Below are 21,238 nucleotides of genomic sequence, written 5' to 3'. Positions count from 1 at the left end.
TCTAGTATTTGCTATACCAGAGAGAAAAGATCCTTACTCTATCAAAATAAGCCCTCAGGTTCTAATAATTCAAAAACATAGAAATAAGGGATTAGTAGTCATGCAATTGTTCTTTATATATTAGTTATATAATTCAACTATTAAATAAATTAGTTTCATCTTATCTATAGCCCTTCAGTTTAAAAAAATAATGTTTTTGGTTTTGTTTGTGAAGGTGATCATTAGTCCATCATGGAATAAAATGAACTATATAGTACTGATCTCTTTTTATTTTTGCTGGTGGACTGTGAATATATATATATATATATATATATATATATATATATATATGTATATATATATATATATATATATATATATATATATATATGCTATACACAGTACTAAAAGTGACAGAATGAGATTCAGACAGGACTGAAATGTGCATTAAGCAAACAAGGTAAGTTAGACTCAAATACCAAGGAAATGTATTTAACTATAAATAAAAGGGAACTGGCTTGATCTTTTACCACATTTTTTTTCTTTTTCCCCTGCAGACTAAATTCAAAAGTATTTTCTCCTAAGGCTTTAGTAGCAAAATACTCAGAAGAAAATAAAAGGAAATAGATTCTGAACAGTGATATGACAAATGATAGTCAGTTGTCTTAGAGGACAGGGCAGGTGAGATTTCCAGGCATGAGATGCAGCATGAAATCGTACACAGAGAGGGGAATAAAACGGCTCAAGAGAAAATATGTCTGGGCACACTGAAATGAAAACGAGGAGGAAATGCAAGAGGGATGCAAGCAGGCAGAATGTGCTTAAAAACTTTTTGAGTTGAGTCAGAATTTCATTGGGAAAGAAAAAGAACTAATGAAAATAACTTCAGAATGGGGACTGCTGCAGCCCAAACAGTGAGATAGGAAGAGGCGTTCTGGTAACAATCTTTTGAATAAACTGGCAGGAAGAATACATAAAAGCAGAAATAATCAAAATACAACAGAGAGATTTTGCTCTTGGAATGGATTGAGAGAAAGAAGTTGGTTATATTGTAAAAGAAAAATATGAAAAGATTTATCAAAAGCCCAGACACAAGAAACAAACAAATAGAACTGAATATACTACATATTTAGCTGAGACTAGGGCAGTGGTCGGCAAACTCATTAGTAAACAGAGCCAAATATCAATAGTACAATGATTGAAATTTCTTTGGAGAGCCAAATTTTTTAAACTTAAACTTCTTCTAACACCACTTCTTCAAAATAGACTTGCCCAGGCTGTGGTATTTTGTGGAAGAGCCACACTCAAGGGGCCAAAGAGCCGCATGTGGCTCGCGAGCCGCAGTTTGCCAAGCATGGGACTAGGGGAACTATAAGTACCCTTATGATTATGATCATTCCCTTCTAAAAAGGCAAAGGCAACGGCTATAATATTTAGAATAGTACATCAATCACTACCACTACTACTACTAATTACTATAATAAAGATAGCGGTATAGCAATAACTGAATATTTACTATGTGCCAAGCCTGTTAGTACATACTTTGAACATAGTAATTCATGTTATCTTATTGTCACTATCATTTCCATTTTATAGGTGTGGAAACAAAAACTTGAAAGTTTAAATTACTAGTTCAACATTACAGAACTGATAAGTAATAGAGCAAGGAGTAGAACTTTATAAAGTCTAACTCAAAAAGCTGTGCTCTCTAGGGTACCTTCATCAATAGCAGTTGTTAAAGTGTGTATGGTATGATATAGACATAGACATAGATATAGATAAACAAGTATTTAGATATAACAATGAAAACTTATATAAACTTAATCAGATTTCATTAGAGTTCTTCCAGATTATTTTGGCTAAAAATATGTTTATAAGATATATTCATGAAAAGTGTCCTTAAATATAAGAATTCAAAATCACCATTGTAAAACTGACAGATCATTTTATTGAAACATATATTTGATATGATTCCTCTCAAAATCTTTCTGAAATTAATCTACATGTATGTGACATTTCTCATGTTTCAATTATAATAAAAATTTTATAAATATTGATATGATTCTTCATTAATTATATGTTAGTAAATATGCCTATAGCTACGAAGGTGTGTTTTCAGTTTTTTTACAATATTTTTTATTGATTTCAGAGAGAAAGGGAGAGGGAAATATAGAAACATCAATGATGAGAGAGAATAATTTATTGGCTGCCTCCTGCACACCCCACATTGGGGATGGAACCTGCAACCCAGCTATGTAACCTGACTGGGAATCGAAGCGTGATTTCCTGGTTCATAGGTTGACACCCAACCACTGAGCCACTCGGGTCGGGCACAAAGGTATGCTTTTAAATTCAAGGACCAAGATATAGAAATTCTTTAGAAAAGCAATTTTCAGAGAGTTGCTATTCAAGCTGTAGTGAGTAAAATTTTCCATCATATTATAAGTCTTTTATAAAAAGGAAAGCAGCCCTAACTGGTTTGGCTCAGCGGATAAAGCATCGGCCTGCGGACTGAAAGGTCCCAGGTTCGATTCCGGTCAAGGGCATGTACCTTGGTTGCGGGCACATCCCCAGTAGGAGTTATGCAGGACGCAGCTGATCAATGTTTCTCTCTCATCGATGTTTCTAACTCTCTAGACCTCTCCCTTCCTCTCTGTAAAAAATCAATAAAATATAAAAAAAGGAAAGCAAGTATATGATACTATGGAGTCATAGTTTGTCTCCTAGTGTTATTCTGGTCCTTGGACCACAAAATGCAACACACTGGATTAAATTAAAGAAATATGTTGCCCTGGCCAGGTATCTCAGTGGTTAGGGTATCAGCCCGCACACTGAAGAGTTGTGGGTTTATTTCTTTCTCAAGGGCCCACACCTGGGTTGTAGGTTTGATACCTGGTCTGGTCAGAAAGTGTGCAGGAGGCAACCAATCCATGTGTCTCACATCGATGTTTCTCTCTCTTCCTCCTCCTTCCCTCCCTTCTATTCTCTAAAAATCAATGGAAAAATATCCTCTAGTGATGATTAAACAACAACAACAAAATCAACATTAGACATTAATTAAAGCAATTTTTAAAATAAAATAAAAAAAAGAAATATGTTGAGGGTTTGATTGACAATACCAGACCAGCAGAGATGACCATTAAACAATAATACACAAAAAAGATTTTGAGCTTTATAGACACACATTTTCCCCCCTTCAAATGACACTAATTGGTTTATATGGATTGTAATAAACTTGGGAAATGTATATGCTTTTGTGCCTTTACTGGAAATCCTCAGAGTTATAGAGAAATGTATTTACTACAGTGCAATTTCAAATATAAGATTTATGAGGGACAATATACTTCTGCACATATATAATCTCAACTTCAAAAATGTTTCCTGCCCGAGCAGGTTTGGCTCAGAGGATAGAGCGTTGGCCTGTGGACCAAGGGGTCCTGGGTTCGATTCTGGTCAAGGGCACATACCTCTGTTGCAGGCTCCTCCCCAACCTGGACCCTGGCCAGGGCTAGTGCAGGAGGCAACCAATTGATGTGTTCCTCTCACATCGATATTTCTCTCTGTCTTTCCCTCTCTCTTCCACTCTCTCTAAAGATCAGTGGAAAAATATCCTCGGGTGAGGATTAAAAAAAAAAAAGTTTCCTTATTCCTCCTTTCTTTCACTTTTCAACTTCTAACTGGAGTAGGCAATATTAACCATCAAAGCTAATTAACTTAAATAACAATCTTGGAAACATTTTTGGCTCCCTCTCCTGTTCCTCCCTGGTGCCACATCCTGCCTATTCTAGTCCTTCAATGATGTCCCTGCTGCCTACCACACTGAGACCAGACTGCTCAGACAGACACTGAAATCTCTGAGATGGCCACCTCAATGCTCCCACCTTACAGTCAACCACTCTTTCACCCGTCCTAACACATTCTGCCACTGGGCCTTGCTCATATTGTTCGCTCTCTGGAAAGCATGTCTTTTTCATGTCTGTAAAAGTCCTATCCTCAAGTTTCACCATTTGGCCTCTTCCATAAAAGCCTTTTCTTATCTACGTTTCTTATCAGAACGACTTTCTCGTCTAAACTACAGTACATTATCTTTTCATATAGTACTTCTCATATTCATTCTTGTTTTATCAAGTATTGTATGTATGTCTTTTCTTACCTTCTAGATTTTAAACACACTCAAGCAAGAAATGTCATCATTTTGTTATCACCAAAAACCCCATAGTATGGCGCCTTTGCAAACAATATATCCTCCACTGTTTAAGAAATGTATGAAAGAACATACTATCTGATCAGAGATATGAAAGCTTCAATAATCTAACAGTGTTACAAAATAAAGTAAGTCAAAAGCAGGCCATTAAAACACACTATGCTGTCAAATGTAAGCTAACAGAAACTGTCATCCTGTTATTCTTATAGCAGTAAAGAAATAGAATAAAAAGATTAATGTTTATAGATTATTAATCCTATCAGTTAAAATATAATACTTAACAAGAAATAGTCTCAATGCAGTCACAAATCAATTACCTTTGCTTGCACTTTCTATATGTTCCAGTTCATCAGGAAATTTCAGAATATCCCGGTATTTTTCTTCACAAATTTCAGCAATAAAATGCAAGAGGGTTGTTTTTTGATCTGCTGATTTAGTATCCCTTATCTGGAATGAAAAAACAAAAATATTAGTATTTTTGAGTAACAAATACAAATTTTTTTCTTAAATAAGTAGAATGAATAAACTCAATTCATCCTAACTAATTAAAAAATAAGTTTGGGGTAGGTTCCAGTGGGGTCTAATAATAATGCTATGAATTTTAAAATGAACCCCGCATTTTAAAAGCAAGAAGGATGACCTATCAATAACAACTTTAAACGTAAACGGACTAAATGCTCCAATTAAAAGGCACTGAGTGGCTGAATGGATAAAAAAACATGACCCGTATATATGTTGTCTACAAGAGACCCACCTCAAAACAAGGGACTCACACAGACTGAAAGTAAAGAGATGGAAAAATAACTTTCAGGCAAATGGAAATGAAAAAAAAAAAAAGCTGGGGTAGCAATACTTATATCTGACAAAATAGACCTCAAACTGAAGGCCATAACAAAAGATATGGAAGGCCACTTCGTAATACTAAAGGGATTGATATAACAAGAAGATATAATCCTGATAAACATATACGCAACCAATGCAGGAGCACCCAAATATATAAAAAAATCTCCTGGAAGATATCAAGGGAGAGATCAACAACAATACAATCATAGTAGGGGACATTAATACCCCACTGACACCACTAGATAAATCCCCTAGACAAAAAATGAGCAAAGAAAAAGCAATCATAAATGACTCACTAGATCAGATAGACTTAATTGACATCTTCAGAAAATTTCACCCCAAAGCCACGGAATATATGTTCTTCTCAAGTGCACATGGGACATTGTCAAAGATAGACCACATATTGGGTCACAGGCAAAGTCTCTCCAAATTCAAGAAGATTGCTATCATATCAAGCACCTTCTCAGACCACAATGGCATAATATTAGAAATAAACTACAATAAAAAAATTCAAACACTTGGAAGCTGAATAGCATGCTATTAAATAATGATTGGGTTACCAAAGAGATCAAAGAAGAAATTCAAAACATCCTGGAAACGAATGACAATGAAAACACAACAATCCAAAATCTATGGGACACAATAAAAGCAGTCCTGATAGGGAAGTTTATAGCTCTACAAGCCTATCTCAAAAAAACAAGAAAAAATGGTAGTAAATCATCTAACTCTACAAGTTAAAGATTTAGAAAGAGAGCAATAAAAAAAGCCCAGAGTGAGCAGAAGGAAGGAAATAATAAAGATCAGAGAGAAATAAATGACATAGAGACCAAAAAAATAATACAAAAGATCAATGAAACCAAGAGCTGGTTTTTTTGAAAGGATAAACAAGATTGATGAACCTCTAGCCAGGCTCACCAAGAAGCAAAGAGAGAGGACCCAAATAAACAAAATCAGAAATGAAAGAGGTGAAATAACAACAGACCCCACCAAAATACAAAGGATTGTTAAAAAATATTACGAACAATTCTATTCCAACAAACTGGACAACCTGGAGGAAATGGACATATTCATAGAAAAATACAACCTTCCAAAACTCAATTAGGAAGAATCTAAACATCTAAATAGGCCGATAACTATGAAAGAAATTGAAGCAATCATCAAAAAGCTTCCAGCAAACAAAAGCCCAAGAAACTATTGGCTTCACAGGGGAGTTTTACCAAACATTCAAAGAACAACTAAAACCTATCCTCCTCAGACTATTCCAAAAAATTCAAGAGGAAGGAACATTTCCAAGCTCATTCTATGAAGTCAGCATCATCCTAATACCAAAACCAATAAAGACAACACAATGAAAGAGAATTACAGGCCAATATCCCTCATGAACATAGATGCCAAAATCCTCAACAAATTTTAGCAAATCGGATCCAGCAGTACATCAGAAAGATCATACACCATGACCAAGTAGGATTTATCCCAGGAATGCAAGGATGATACAATATTCACAAATCAATAAACGTGATACATCACATAAACAAATTGAGAGATAAAAATCATGTAGTCATATCAATTGATGCAGAAAAAAACATTTGACAAAATCCAACACCCTTTCTTGATAAAAACTCTCAGCAAGCTGGGAATAGAAGGATCATAGCTCAACATAATAAAAGCCTTATATGACAAACCTACAGCCAACATCATATTCAAATGGCAAAAACTAAACCCATTTCCCCTGAGAACAGGAACAAGACAAGGATGCCCACTTTCACCACTCCTGTTCGACATAGTACTAGAAGTACTAGCCATAGCGATCAGACAAGAAGAAGAAATAAAAGGCATCTAAAATGGAAAAGAAGTAGTAAAACTCTCCTTGTTCGCAGATGACATGATACTATACATAGAAGACCCCAAAGACTCCATCAAAAAAATAACTAGACCTGATAAATGAATTTGGCAATGTAGCAGGATACAAAATTAACGTGAAGAAATCTATGGCCTTTTTATAACCAATAATGAACTCACAGAAAGAGAAATTAAAAAGACAATCCCATTTATCATTGCAGCAAAAAAAAAAAATAAGATACCTAGGAATAAACTTAACTAAGGACGTAAAAGACCTGTGCTTGGAAAACTACAGGGCATTGAAAAAAGATAATAGAAAAAGACATAAAAAAATGGAAGAACATACCATGTTCATGGATTGGTAGAATCAACATAATTAAAATGTCCATACTACCTAAAGCAATCTATAGATTCAATGCAATCCCTATTAAAATACTAATGGCATATTTCAAAGATCTAGAACAAACTCTCCAAAAATTCATCTGGAATAAAAAAAGACCCTGAATAGCTATAGATATCTGAGAAAGAACAAAGTTGGAGGGATCACAATACCAGATATCAAGCTATATTACCAAGCCATGGTTCTCAAAACTGCCTGGTACTGGCATAAGAACAGACATATAGACCAATGGAACAGAATAGAGAACCCAGAAATTGACCCAAGCCATTTATACTCAATTAATATTTGACAAAGGAGGAAAGAGCATAAAATGGAGTCAAAACAGTCTCTTTAATAAATAGTGCTGGGAAATTTGGTCAGATGTATGCAAAAAAAATGAAACTAGATCACCAACTTACACCATACACAAAAGAAACTCAAAACGGCTAAAGGACTTGATTGTAAGACAGGAAACCATAATAATCCTACTACAAGACTCCATAGGCAGCCAAATTGCAGACATATGTCGTAGCAATAACTTTACAGACACAGATCCTAGGGCAAGAGAGACTAAAGAGAAAATAAACAAATGGGACTACATCAAAATAAAAAGCTTTTGTACAGCAAAAAAAAAAACCACAAAAACCATCAACAAAACAACAAGAAAGCCCACTGCATGAGAGAACATATTTGCCCATGTTATCACCAATAAGGGTCTAATTTCCAACATTTATAGGGAACTAATACAACTTAACAAAAGGAAGATAAATGATCCAATAAAAAAATGGGCAACGGACCTAAATAGAATCTTTTCAAAAGAAGACAGAAGGAAGGCCAAGAGACACATGAAAACATGCTCAAAGTCACTAATCATGCGAGAGATGCAAATCAAAACGACAATGAGGTACCATCTCACACCTGTCAGAATGGCTATCATCAACAAATCAACAAACCACAAGTGCTGGCGAGGATATGGAGAAAAAGGAACCCTCGTGCACTGCTGGTGGGAATGCAGACTGGTACAGCCACTGTGGAGTACAGTATGGAGTTTCCTCAAAAATCTAAAAATGGAACTCCCATTTGACCCAGTGATACCACTTCTAAGAATATATCCCAAGAAACTAGAAACACCAATCAGAAAGAATATATGCACTCCTATGTTCATAGTGGCACAATTTACCATAGCTAAGATTTTGAAACAGCCTAAGTGTCCATCAGCAGATGAGTGGATTAAAAACCTGTGGTACATCTACACAATGGAATACTACACTGCTGTAAAAAGTAACTCCTGGCATTTGCAACATCATGGATGGAACTGGAGAGCATTATGCTAAGCAAAATAAGCCAGTCAGAGAAAGACACATATCACATGATCTCACTTATTTGTGGAATATAATGAATAACATAAATTGATCAACAAAAACAGATCCAGAGACAGGCATAAATCAGACTGTCAAACCTCAGAGGGAAGGTAGGGAAGGGTGGGGGTATGTGGAGAGATCAACCAAAGGACCGGTATGCATGCATATAAGCCTAATAAATGGACACAGACACCAGAGTGTGAGGACATGCATGGGGGGTGGGGGGGCAAAGGGGGATAAGAACACATATGTTATACCTTAATTAATAAAGATAAATATTTTAAAAAGTAAAAAAAATTAATTTGAATCAGTTTTTAAAATGTATAAATTATCATGGCAAATGAATGATTCTTTTTATGAGAAAACAACTTTCAAGTATTGATAATAGAATTCCAAGTTAATGTGTGCTTATGTTATCACCATTCTGTTCTTTGCTGTATCACAGAAATATATTCTTGAAAGTAAGATTCCTTTGTGAGGTTATATTTATTTGTAGCCATCATTTATGTAAAATAATGTAAAACAGTAAACACATTTTACCCTCCTTTACTTGCATGGGCCATCAAAAAAGAATAACTGACAACTTCTTATGCAGATTTATAAATAGAATCCCAGCACACAATCATGGTAATATGACAAAGTTTATTTGAATCCTTACATATTATATTTCCTTTGCAGAGACACTAGGAAAGAGATGCTACAGTTAGAATCATAAAAATCTTTAAAGTATAAGACAAAAAAATCTATGATGAGAATCTAAGTGTTTTCCTTAATATAACTCTCATACTAGACTAAGCTTCGAATGAAATCAAGGATTTACTGAAAAACAAAGGATAAATATGGCATAAAGTATCAAGTTTTCTCATTCTATTGGATGTTTTAATTCTATAATCCTTAGATGATGGATTTGTCTAGTGATGTTCATACTGATTCGGGGGTTTTAGCTTTAAGGATTATTCTGTTTTGAATAAATGAGTATTCTTCACAAATAGGTTTATAAAACGGCTGTGGAGGATATTTAGCTAACTACAGAGGAATTTAATCTTACTATTTTAGTGACTTAGACCAAAAAAATTGCATTTACTCAATCAGTCCATATTGAATCTCTTTTGTGCTACAGATTTTAAACAACTGTTTACAGCCCAATGACATTAAAAACTTCAAAGAAATATCACTCTCCAGGCTGAAAAGTAACAGCCACAGGAGGCATGATGTGGAAAGTTCCAGTGGTCACAATTATTTCTTTTGGAATTTCTGGGATTACCTTATCCCAAGTAGGTAAAAATATTTAAAACTTGATATTATTAGGCTGATTCACCAAACACTTGAAAGCACCACTAGGTTGAAATGACACAATTCAAGGAAAAGCTATAAGAACAAAAAGCACCAAAAACCTCAAGGGCAATCTGTCTTAAGTAAGGCTTGTGGCTGTATAGGAATCAATGGGAGGCTCTCTTTCCTAAAGAGAGGTCTTTACCTGGGATTACAGTGTTACATGCTCACAAAGTGTATCATTTCAGAGTATGCTGGCTATTCCAACTAATAAGAAAATTAACATTTCCTTTTTTCACATAAATTACCTGAATTCCAAAATAATAAAATCCTAAAAGTTAGGGAAAATAAAGGTACATCTTCCAAAGGGGAAGGAAATTGATCTATATTTTATGAATTTTGTGATGACAAATACACACACACACACACACACACACACGCACGCGCATACATGCAAAACAACAAAAATCCACCTAATTTTTCAGGACACTAAATTGTAGAAGTATATTATATTTTTTTAAATGCACATGGCCTACACTAGAAAGTAAAAAATAAAAATTAAAAAAAAAGAGCATTGTGCTCATATGTCATTTTTATGGATGACTTAAAACTTCAGCTGCTGACAAAAATACTTATACGTGCTTAATTTAAAAAAAAAAACATTTTAACCCTTTGCACTCGCTTGCTTTTTTCTCGATTCCTTTATTCTACTCGGGATTTAATTTTTTAAATACCCCAGATTTTACAAAGCGCGGCAGTAGAATAAAAAACTGGAGTTTCTTTTCATACAAACTTATTTATTTGGATTTTTTTATATTTCAAAGTATTGATACATTCAATAACCGTCACACTCGACATCCGAGTGCAAAATATTAATTCAGAATCAGGTTCATTAATTTAATTTCTGTTAAGAAATTTAGCAGAATCAATGGCTGTATTTAAAAAAGATAAAGCAAAATATTTCAGTTAAATACCTTGGTATCTTTGTCAAAATCAGAAAGAGTTGTAGACAGAGTATGCATGTACTTTTTATTTTTATTTTATTTTATTGTATTAACTAGTGGCCCAGTGCATGGATTCATGCACATTGAAAGGAAATTAATTAGAAGAAATATTTTAATATTGCTATTCGCCCTTTCTCTATAATAGAAGTGTCAACCAAATTCACGATTGACAATGACAGACTGAAACACACATGTATGAGTGGCGCCAGCAAGAGCTTTATATGTATCACACATGTGCGAGTCAACTTAGCCTTTTATAGATATAGAATAAACTTGCTTAATTAGACCTGCTTTCTGATGTAGCTAAACTTTTTCCAGCCCAGTGAAGCACCCCAACTTCTCTTTCAGGTAATTGTCAGCAGCACAGCAGTAAATATCAACATGAAGCAGATTATTATTGTAGATCACACAGGGAGAACAAAGGGTAAATTATTTAATTGCAGCAGTGTTTGACTATATTCTATGCAGTGAGAAAACCTGAAGTCATTTTCAAGGTCCACCATTTCTTACTTATTTTCAGTTGGGTCAAGTTTCTAAGCTTTCTAAATCTCAGTGTTCTGGCTAATGAAAAGAAAATAGGATTCCACTGAGTCTCCTATTTACCTACTCCAGGACTCCTGTGAGGATCAAATGAGATGAGGCATGGGAAAATGCTTCACAAACATTTGGTTAAAGTGTAAAATGTTTCCACGTGGCTATAAAACAAGTCATGTTCCTGGGCTGAAGAAACTGAAAGGAGGCTAGTTGTTGCTAGGGAGAGGAAGCTGTGCGTTGCTACATGAATCATTACCTGGAGGGACACTTAGCATATTAGCCTCTCTTACCATGAATACACCATTCACACATTAGCCACTGTCTTTCTCAGGACCTATGGTGTTGTTCAGTGTCAGCACAGAAGGCAAGAATATTCATCTTCATGAATTCTAATGGCTAATGGTATTTATCCAATAATTTGCTCTTCCAAGTGTACTAGTTGGATATATACATTTCTTGGGATAGTATAAAAGTAACCTAATCTGAGTTTGGGCAAAATTACTTCTAAAGTATTTGGGTTAGTTTATTAACAAAATTGATTTCTCTCTGATATCTGGTTAACTAGAAATTATGTTAATTTAAAATAACATCAAATATTCCAATAATAGTTGTCCAGATTGCCTAAGGCTCAGCAGTGACTAGAAGCACTTCAAGGTTTGCTGCAGCCAGGAGCCAAGTGCCTTTTTGCATTCCTGCCATTGCTCTCCCTCCCTCCCTCTCAGCAGCCACAGTGAGGCAGGGGTGTGAGGGATATAAGACTTCTCTTTATAAGATGCAAAAGGATGAACAAAATGGTCACCCTATAATCCTCTGTCTTGTACATATTTCTAATTAATAAAAACACAAACAGCAGTTCCAGAAATTGAAAATCTCTGAAAAAGTTCAAAACCTTTTATAATATTTTAACGAGCCAAGTTATCAACAAATGATAACATTAAAAGTAAAACAGAGTAATTCACTACCTTCACTGATAAAGTGCCATCAGTTAATAAACCACATAGCGATTTTAATTGTAATAATTTGACCAATAAATGTTATAAAGATTAATAACTGAATTTATACTAATTGCATCTACCTAATCTATAATAACTTCCTGAAAAGGTACATTAATACAAAATAGCTTTAACAGAAAAACACCTATTTCTATAGCAAATCCTGATCATTTCTCTTTTTCCTAATAAATATGAGTGCTATATTATGAAAGACTAGAGGCCCGATGCACGAAATTTGTGCAAGGGGCTTGGCCTTCGCAGCCTCACCTGCCTTGGCCTGCCCTTGCAGCCCCGGGTTCCTTCGGAAGGTCATCCGGATGGTTGTTCTGCTGTTCGGTCTAATTAGCATATTAGCTCTTTATTATATAGGATAATATTTATATTTGACGTGTTAAAACACATTTTCAAATTTTTAGTTAGCAAAATATGAACAACTAATTGCCATGAAAAATATTATTTTTTATTTCAAATGCTTTTATTCAAGCTTCAAAATATGTGAACTTTGTCCTGTCTTTGAATCAGGGGTTTGAGCACACAGAAGCCAGCACACAGCCAGAGAGCCTGAGAAGACAACATTTCAATCATCTATGTCAGTCACACTCAATCTTTCTCTGAAGGACAGCTTCTGTAGGTAATTTTCCCTTCTGCTGAGATTTAAGCCTATTTCTTCTTGCTCTGTTCTTAGTGGGAGAGAACTGGATATTCTATATAACCACCTCTCATAGAGTGAAAGTTCCCTTCGCATGTGTCCTATTCTCTACACCAGTGATGTTTACCTTTTTCATTTCACGGCACACATAAACTAATTATTCAAATTCTGATATGACAAAAAAATGTATAATTTCCATTCATTCACCCCAGAGAGCTATTGTTGTGTTGACTGTTGTCATTTTTTATTTGACAGTCTAAAAAAAAAGAGGTCAGTAGCCCTAATAGTATTTTATGTTTTAAAAATTCTTGTGGCATGCATGTCTACTCTAAACCAAACAATTGCAGTTCATTTAACTTCTCCAAACAAGTTAGTTTTCAAAGGTTTAATTTTGTCAGTATAAAATTAAACATTTAAAAAAATTTACAGTTAATTAATTTTAACTATAAATTAATTTTATAATTATAATTTAATTGTAATTTATGCATCATGGAATATATATGAATGGGGTATTTTATATTATATATTATATATTATAGAATATACTAGTATACATGATTGGAATAATTAAAATCCATTCAAAGTTTCTTTTGCACAGGTTCCCATCACCTACTAGAAAAGCATACAAACTTCTTGGTTTTGCTCAAAAGGCCTTTGCGAGCTAGACTTTCCTAACCTGTCCCTGCCGCACACCCTTCTCTTCAGTCTGATCACAGTTGCTTGGACAGACCATGCAGTGAAACACCACTGTGCTTTTGCACATCTCTTTCTAGATTCCCCGTCCTTCTCCCTTTTTTTTCTATCTGCCAGGTGAATACCTATTCATGTTTCAAGACCATCCAACTACCACTTCCTTTCTGAAGACTTTTTTTTTTATTTCAGGAGTAATCATGACCTACATTTGCTATGCCCTTCATTATACCTTTCAACATGATAATTTCTTCCAGTCAGTATATGCTCTTTCAATGGCAGAAACTGTTTCACTAATCTTTTCCTTATATATCCATGGTACCTAAGAGAATGCTAGAACATACTAGGTAGGCAATAAATGTTTCTGAATGAAGATTTTTCTCCACATAAGCTCCCATTTGCATGAGCTACAGAGCAATACGTCTAACTTAAACTCTACTCGTGTGTGTGTGTGTGTGTGTGTGTGTGTGTGTGTGTGTACATACCCACATATACACACAAGAGGTTGACTATGGTTGACTACAAAGCTAGGTGTTTCTAGGACAACCTATTTGAGAGGTGGGAGTGAATGCCAGAGTAAAGTTACAATGTGCCCCGCAGCAAGTGGAGCACCATGCATTTGTAAGGGGAGGAATTTTGGAGCAAAGCAAATATGAATGTAGAAGTGCATTCAATGATCCACTGTGGGCTAGGGACTGTGCTGGAACTGAGGGATCAGAGAAAAATAGCACATCTCACCTTCAAAGTCTCTGAGAGCTCAGAATTTAGGAGAAAACACAAAATTATACAGAAAAGAGACAACATAGGAGAGTAACTTAGTGGCAAATTATGTAATTAGAATGTCAACTAGAGTATATGTAAAGAAGGCAAAGAAAAGGACAAATTCAATACACATTGTGAAGACAAACATGATTAAGTAACAGCAAAGGAATATTTTGAATGAGGAAAAGGGAAAAATCAGACTCCAAAAGTTTTAAGTTCTGATGATTAAAAGGATGGCTGTAGCATGTCAATAACAAAGAAAGCAATGACTCCACAGAGAGCTGGCTTGAGGAAAGAGGTCACAGCTCATCTTTTAAATACAAGTATTAGCTACATGGAGGTAATCTATGAGAAGGTGGTCATGACTGTTCCATTCTCTGTGTTTCATTTTATCCTATACTAGAAGCCCGGTGCATGGATTCGTGCACAGGTGGGGTCCCTTGGCCTGGCCTGCACCCTCTCCCAATCTGGGACCCCTCAGGGGATGTCAGACTGTCAGGTTGGCCTCTAATATGAATATCAGCTCTTTGGTTAATATCTTCCTGCCCTCCCCCTGCCACTTCCCTCTGAGATTCATCAGTCTGTTCCATGTTTCCATGTCTGTGCATTGAGCATCTGCCCCCTGGTGGTCACTGCGCATCTGCGCATCATAGCTATCAGGCGAATGGTCACTTAGGGGTGTGTGTGTGTGTGTGTGTGTGTGTGTGTGTGTGTGTGTGTGTGTGTGTGTGTGTGTGTGTGTGTATATATATATATATATATATATATATATATATATATATGTATGTGTGTGTGTGTGTGTGTGTGATTTAACCTAATTATGCTTGTTAAACATCCAAATGACTATGTTATTCTCTTCCTTCAAAAAATCCAATGGTTCTCTAAAACTCATAGTAAAGTTCAAATTTCTAATCAGAATAGTTATTAGCACAGATTTTGTATTCAGACAGAACTGGGGTTGAACCTTGATTCTATCATTCACTAGTTGTACAACCTTGGGCAAGTTACTTAAACACTATATGTCTCAGCTTTCCCATCTTTAAGTAGGAGTCCAGAGACGAAAGATGATTTTGAAAGGCTTTGGGGGTCAGAGGAGCTTCAGCTGAAGAAGCTAAGTTTTAAGTTCTCCTTGTCTCAGGTCCCCTTGCTTTTTATTAACACAAATTGTCCTAGGGCAAGGTGGAAACATACACTTCAAAAGGTAGGGTTTTGTACCGAAGCATTGTTAGATTGGGGAATAGCCTATGGCTGTTCAGGTGTTTGGCCAACAGGAGGCAATAACATGTGGTTTAAGATGCACTGAGTTGTCTGGCAAACAGTCATCCTATTCAGGTTTGGGGAAGTGCCTTTAGCCATTCCAACAGGTGATTACATATGTGACTCAGCCCTTGTTGAGTCCCCAAGTTCCATTAACCTTTTGATGAAACTCTTGCAATTATGACGTGCTGGAATTGGCTTCCGGCAGACAACATCTTCCCTCAAGGTTACAAGATGGCTGCTGGAGATCCAAATGTCACACCATTTATAGGACAATGTACAAAATCTTCTCCCCTTGTCTCTCTCTTTTCTTTTGTATCAGGGAGGGGACTTTTTCTTAAAATTATTCCTCCACCCGTGGCCAGGAGACTTCCCCTTTCATCGCACTTGTCAGAACTGGGCGCACAGGCAGGGGATGAGGACTGCTACCCCGGCTGGCTTGGGAAAGTCATGATTCATCCTATCAACAGGGAAGAAAGAGAGAGGCCTGCTGAGAAGTGACCACTTGTACCTGCCATTACATGTTTTTGTTATTTTCTTTGATTACAAAAGTCATATATGTTCATTGCAGAAAATGTGGGAAATCCAGAGAAGGATAAAGAAGAAACTAAAATTTCCTAATGTTCTGCCACCCAGATCCAACTATTTTGCACTTGTGTTATCCATCCCTCCACTGCACTCTTCCTCCTGCCCCCTCTACCCTCCTTTTGCACTGGCCCTTTAAAGCTGCCCACACCACTCTCAAGCACATAAGAGTTTGTTGTAGGCCAAGGCACCAAACTCTTCCTCACTCTTTTGTTTCTTTAACTTAGAAAAAAAATCAGAAATTACAGTGTGTATAATGGATGCATATAGTTTAAAATGGGCATTAAATAATACTTGTGCTCACATACTTGCACAATTGAATAAGAATATTTTTTCATGACCAGATCATTATCCAGATTAGAAGTGATGGGAGCCAGCTTTAGCTTCCCATCTTCCCACAGAGAGAGTCAGTAGCATAACCTCAAAGTCCAGGACCCCTGTTACCACCATGACCATATGTCTAGCTCTAGCTATTATCCCTCAGCACCCACTTCAGCTGCGCAGGCCTCCTAGCTGCTGTTTCTTAAATCCACCAGGTATGCATCTCCCTCAGAGTGGTTATGAGTGCTTTTTCTCTGCCTGGAAGGTTTTGCTTTTACTTACCTGCATCTTTGCCTTCTGTCAAGATCTATTCTTAAAAGTCACTCTCTCACCGTGGTCTTTCCTAGCCACTCTATCTAAAATTGAAATCCACTCTTAACACCTCTTCCCTCCTCCCTCTTTTATTGTTCTTCACAGCAATATCTCAAATATACTATATATTTTATTTACTTATTTACTGAACAACTCTTTCTACTAGAATGTCAGATACACAAGTGCAGGGCTCTTTTTTTTTTTTTTTTTGGTCTTCTCCACTTTTTCTTTTAATAGTTTGTTGAATTTTTAGAGAGGGAGAAAGAGATAGACACATTAATGTGAGAGCACAACATCGACTGGCTGCCTCCTGCACACGGTCTACCCGGGATTGAGCCAGCAAGCCAGGCATGTGCCCTTGACTGGGAATCAAACCAGTAACCTCCTGGTGCACTAAACAATGCCTAACCAACTGAACGACATCAGCTAGGCCTCTTTTTATATACTGAGCATCCAAAACAATGGCTGGCACATAATCAGCACTTAATACCTTAATACATATTTGTTGAATGCACAAATGGGTGAAGATTTCTCTCCATTTGCCTTGTTCTTCCTCACCTTAGATACCCTTCTTCCATCATCAGGTTGTAGTATCCTATTCCTCTTTTAAGGGAGAGGAGACCAACATCTGTTACCATCTATCATGTGCCTATGGGCCAGGCACTTTGATAAGTGCTTTATATGTATCACCTTTTTTTGTTGTTGTTAATCCTCACCCGAGGATGTTTTCCCATTGGTTTTTAGAGACAGTGGAAGGGAGAGGGAGAGACAGAGAGGAACATTGATGTGAGAGAGACACATTGATTGGTTGCCTCTTGAACGCACCCTGACCAGGGGTGGGGAATCTGCAACCAAGGTACATGCCGTTGACCAGAATTGAACCCAGGACCCTTTAGTCCACAGGCTGATGCTCTATCCTCTGAGCCAAACCAGCTAGGGCTATATCACCTTTTTTTTAAATTATCAAAACAATTTTGTGAAGTAGTTCTAAATATGCCCATCTACACTAATAAAAGAGAAATATGCAAATTGACCGTACCTTTGTGACGCCCACCAGCCAATCAGGAGTATGCAAATTAACCCAACAAAGATGGCAGGTTAATTTGCATACACAGGTGCCAAGCGGCTGGGGGCAGGGCGGGACTCTTGCATCATCACCATGGCGATGACGTAGGCGTTCTGCCCCGCCCCAGCAGCTCCGGGCCTCTGGGCAGTGTGGGAAGGTAGAAAGGTGGCTCCGGCTGGAGTGAAGGCGGTGCCAGCAGCCAGGGGATGGAAGGCCATTTTTTGAACGACTATTCGTGCATTGGGCCTCTAGTTTTATAGATAAGGGGCTATGTTTGGAATACTTAAGTTGCTTGACCTAGGTCACACAGTTAATCAGAGTTGGTGCCAGAACACAGCATGGTAACAGGTACACTGGGTGTTTAATAGATATTGGACTGAATTAAGTGTCATGGTCAACGAAGAAGGTGTGTGATGAGGGGCAGAAGATGGGAGGGTTTTAGAGAGTGGTGCTAATGAGCCTTTCTCAACTTCCCTAAGCAGAATTAATAAATGCTGATTTTGCTTTCCCATGGTGATTTATATATAATCCAGTTACAGCATTTGTCCCACGATATACACAATCGGTCTCACCTACCAGATTGGGAACACCTTAAAAATGAGAAATGTGTCAATTCTGTTCAGTAAATGTTCATTAAATAAATAAATGTTTGAGAGAGGCCAAAGATAATTAGGACCAATTTGATGATTTGAGAAATCTTTGGTGACCTTCAAAGCACAGTTTTAATACAATGCCAGAGTGCAAAATTAAAAAGAATGGATAGCCAGAAAGAGGAGGTAAAGTGTAAGTTAATGTATTCAAAATATTGACTGTGGATAATAACTAGGTAATAGTTAGAGGGGGCAGCAGAGCCAATAGCTGGAAAATAGTGAGGCTAGTGACAAAAGGTTATTAAAATTATTCTCCTGAATAAGTTCAGCATAATTAAGCCTGAGGGAATTAAGCAATGCAAGAACTAAGAATTAAAAATCATGAGAAAGGAGAATGGATCGGCAATGACTACCTTTCTGCTTCTCAAACCATGGTCCCTGAACCAGCAGTATCAGCATCATCTGGGAACTTGGTAGAAATGCAGATTTGGGGACCAAATACCAAATCCACTAAATCAGAAACTTTGAGGGTAGTGTCTACCAACCTGTGTTTAAACATACTGGAAAAAATTCTGATATCACCTCTAGGCATTTTTGATGCATGCTAAATTTTGGGAACCACTAGACTTCCTTAAAGGAAATTTCCAGGCAAAAAGATGCATGGCAATTACCTACAGCTTGCCTGGGCCCTCTCATAATTAATTACCTTTACATATAACAAGTTGAAGTGTCAACATAATTTCAAATCTTAATGTCAATTTAAAACTAGAGAGGAATTGTCTAGCAATTTGTGGCATGTGAAGGAAAGAATCACTGTGAATGTTCTTAATTAATTTACATGAAAACGAGACTTATTTGTATCATAATTGACCATGTACTTATCCAAGAGAAGATGACCCAAACAATATGCTCCATGCTGTGAAGATTCTATATGCATTTTTCATAATTCTTCTAAAGTATCCCTCATCTTTCACCTAAGACTGTATTGAAAATACACTTACGTGATGCTGTAGTGTCCTTTCTACTGTTTATTACTAGAGTGATGAAGTAGATAACCCAGCTGATCATTCTTGCTTTTCAACTCTTACTCAAGCTACAGACTCACTTCTCATTGGAAAATCTGAATTGTTGCTTAAATATTTACTCAATAAGTTTGAATGAGAATATCAAATTCTAGTTGCAGACATCAGGTTGCAAGCTTTCCATAAAAAAAAAAAATCTTGCATTGCAAATGTATTTCACCACTCCTAACTTCAGGGCTAATGTGTACTGGGGCTTTAAGGAGACAAACACCTCAAGCCACATGCCATACAGAGTTGATTCATATGAACCTGCAGAGACAGAGCACAGTGGTTGAATGAATGTAAAGAAAAAGACAGCAAAAAGAGAAAGCATCATCCTTGTCCATGGCACAGGCCCTGTGTCTGATATTGTGTTTCCCGTGCTGGCAGCCCTATTCAGAGGTGAAGGCCAAGAGTAAGAATGTGCTCATGCATTACCTACCAGACATTATAGAGGACCAAAGCCATGGACCTTATGCTCCCACCTAAAGAAACCTTACACCCAGCTTGCAGAGTGCACAGAGAATTATCAGCATGAGTAAAGGAGCACATAACCAGCCAGCTGTGAGAAATGTTCTCTTCCCGAAAGTGGCAAGAATGTGCAGGAGGAACACCAGGTTTTCTTGCATGAATTGCTGTAGAGCAAGTATTTATCAGAGACTAACCTGATTTGCATATAAGGAACTAAAGAAATGATGTAGCAAAGCAGTATGAATATTACTAAAGGAAAAGCTTCAGGACACTTATAAGCAGGTCCATCTTTAAAGTGTATGAAAATTTTAATTTGAGATAAAAGTCTAGGTATACATAGATTGCATCTGAAGAAAGGCCTTAGAGCAGCCCCCCACCCCCCCAACCTTTCCCCCCTTGGTGTTTATACCTGTGGCCACATGAAACTCAGCAAACTTATCAACAGAACCAGTACTCAGGAAAATCCAAAATGGCCTAATCCCTCTGTGTTAAGGAAAGCGTCTGACAGACAGTAACACTTCGCAATATACATTTAGATTGGATTGTCCTTTGAAGGAAAGGAGAGAGTGGAAGGCAGTGAAGCAAGCAATCTGGTTGAGTCATTGGAATAAGCCCATCTAAACTAGCAATATGATCAGATAATTCAATTTCATTTCTTTTTAGTAAAGTTTTTCCCTAATCAAGGCTTCTTTTCTCCCTATTATATTTGTATATTTATGGAACAGTTAATATTTAAGCAATCATGAATGCTCCAGTGCATATATCAAAACAACGACTGCTGCTTGCCAGGTTTGATACAGCGCATGAATTCTAATGTTAGCCTCCTTTATTTAAACAAAATAAAGTTCTGTGCTCTCTGCCAAGGGTTGTTTACAAATTATTGCTTTCTTCAACACCACACACACTGCAATAACATTGAAAAAGATAATGCATTTTTAAGGATTGCAATTACCATAAAGACATTAGCTCTGTAGCTATTTTCAGCCAGGTTTAATACATCCTTTCCTGGTTTTATTTCTAAATCTGTCACCAAAAATGGTTTTCTGGGCTCTACATGACCAGGGCTG

The 21,238-nt window shown here is 36.7% G+C and overlaps 1 protein-coding gene across 1 annotated transcript in view; it reads right to left on the bottom strand.

The window, feature by feature from the left end:
* DIAPH2 (diaphanous related formin 2) overlaps positions 1-21,238 on the bottom strand; it is a 988,561-nt gene that overhangs the window by 476,106 nt on the left and 491,217 nt on the right. The window contains exon 23 of the mRNA XM_028128162.2: positions 4,501-4,630. Within this exon, the coding sequence (XP_027983963.1) occupies positions 4,501-4,630 (130 nt within the window). The remainder of the gene's footprint in view (positions 1-4,500; positions 4,631-21,238) is intronic.

Source organism: Eptesicus fuscus, chromosome 1 (assembly GCF_027574615.1).
Source record: "Eptesicus fuscus isolate TK198812 chromosome 1, DD_ASM_mEF_20220401, whole genome shotgun sequence".
Taxonomy (NCBI): domain Eukaryota; kingdom Metazoa; phylum Chordata; class Mammalia; order Chiroptera; family Vespertilionidae; genus Eptesicus; species Eptesicus fuscus.
The sequence above is the reverse complement of the archived record's forward strand: the minus strand, read 5'-3'. Positions and strand labels throughout refer to the sequence as shown.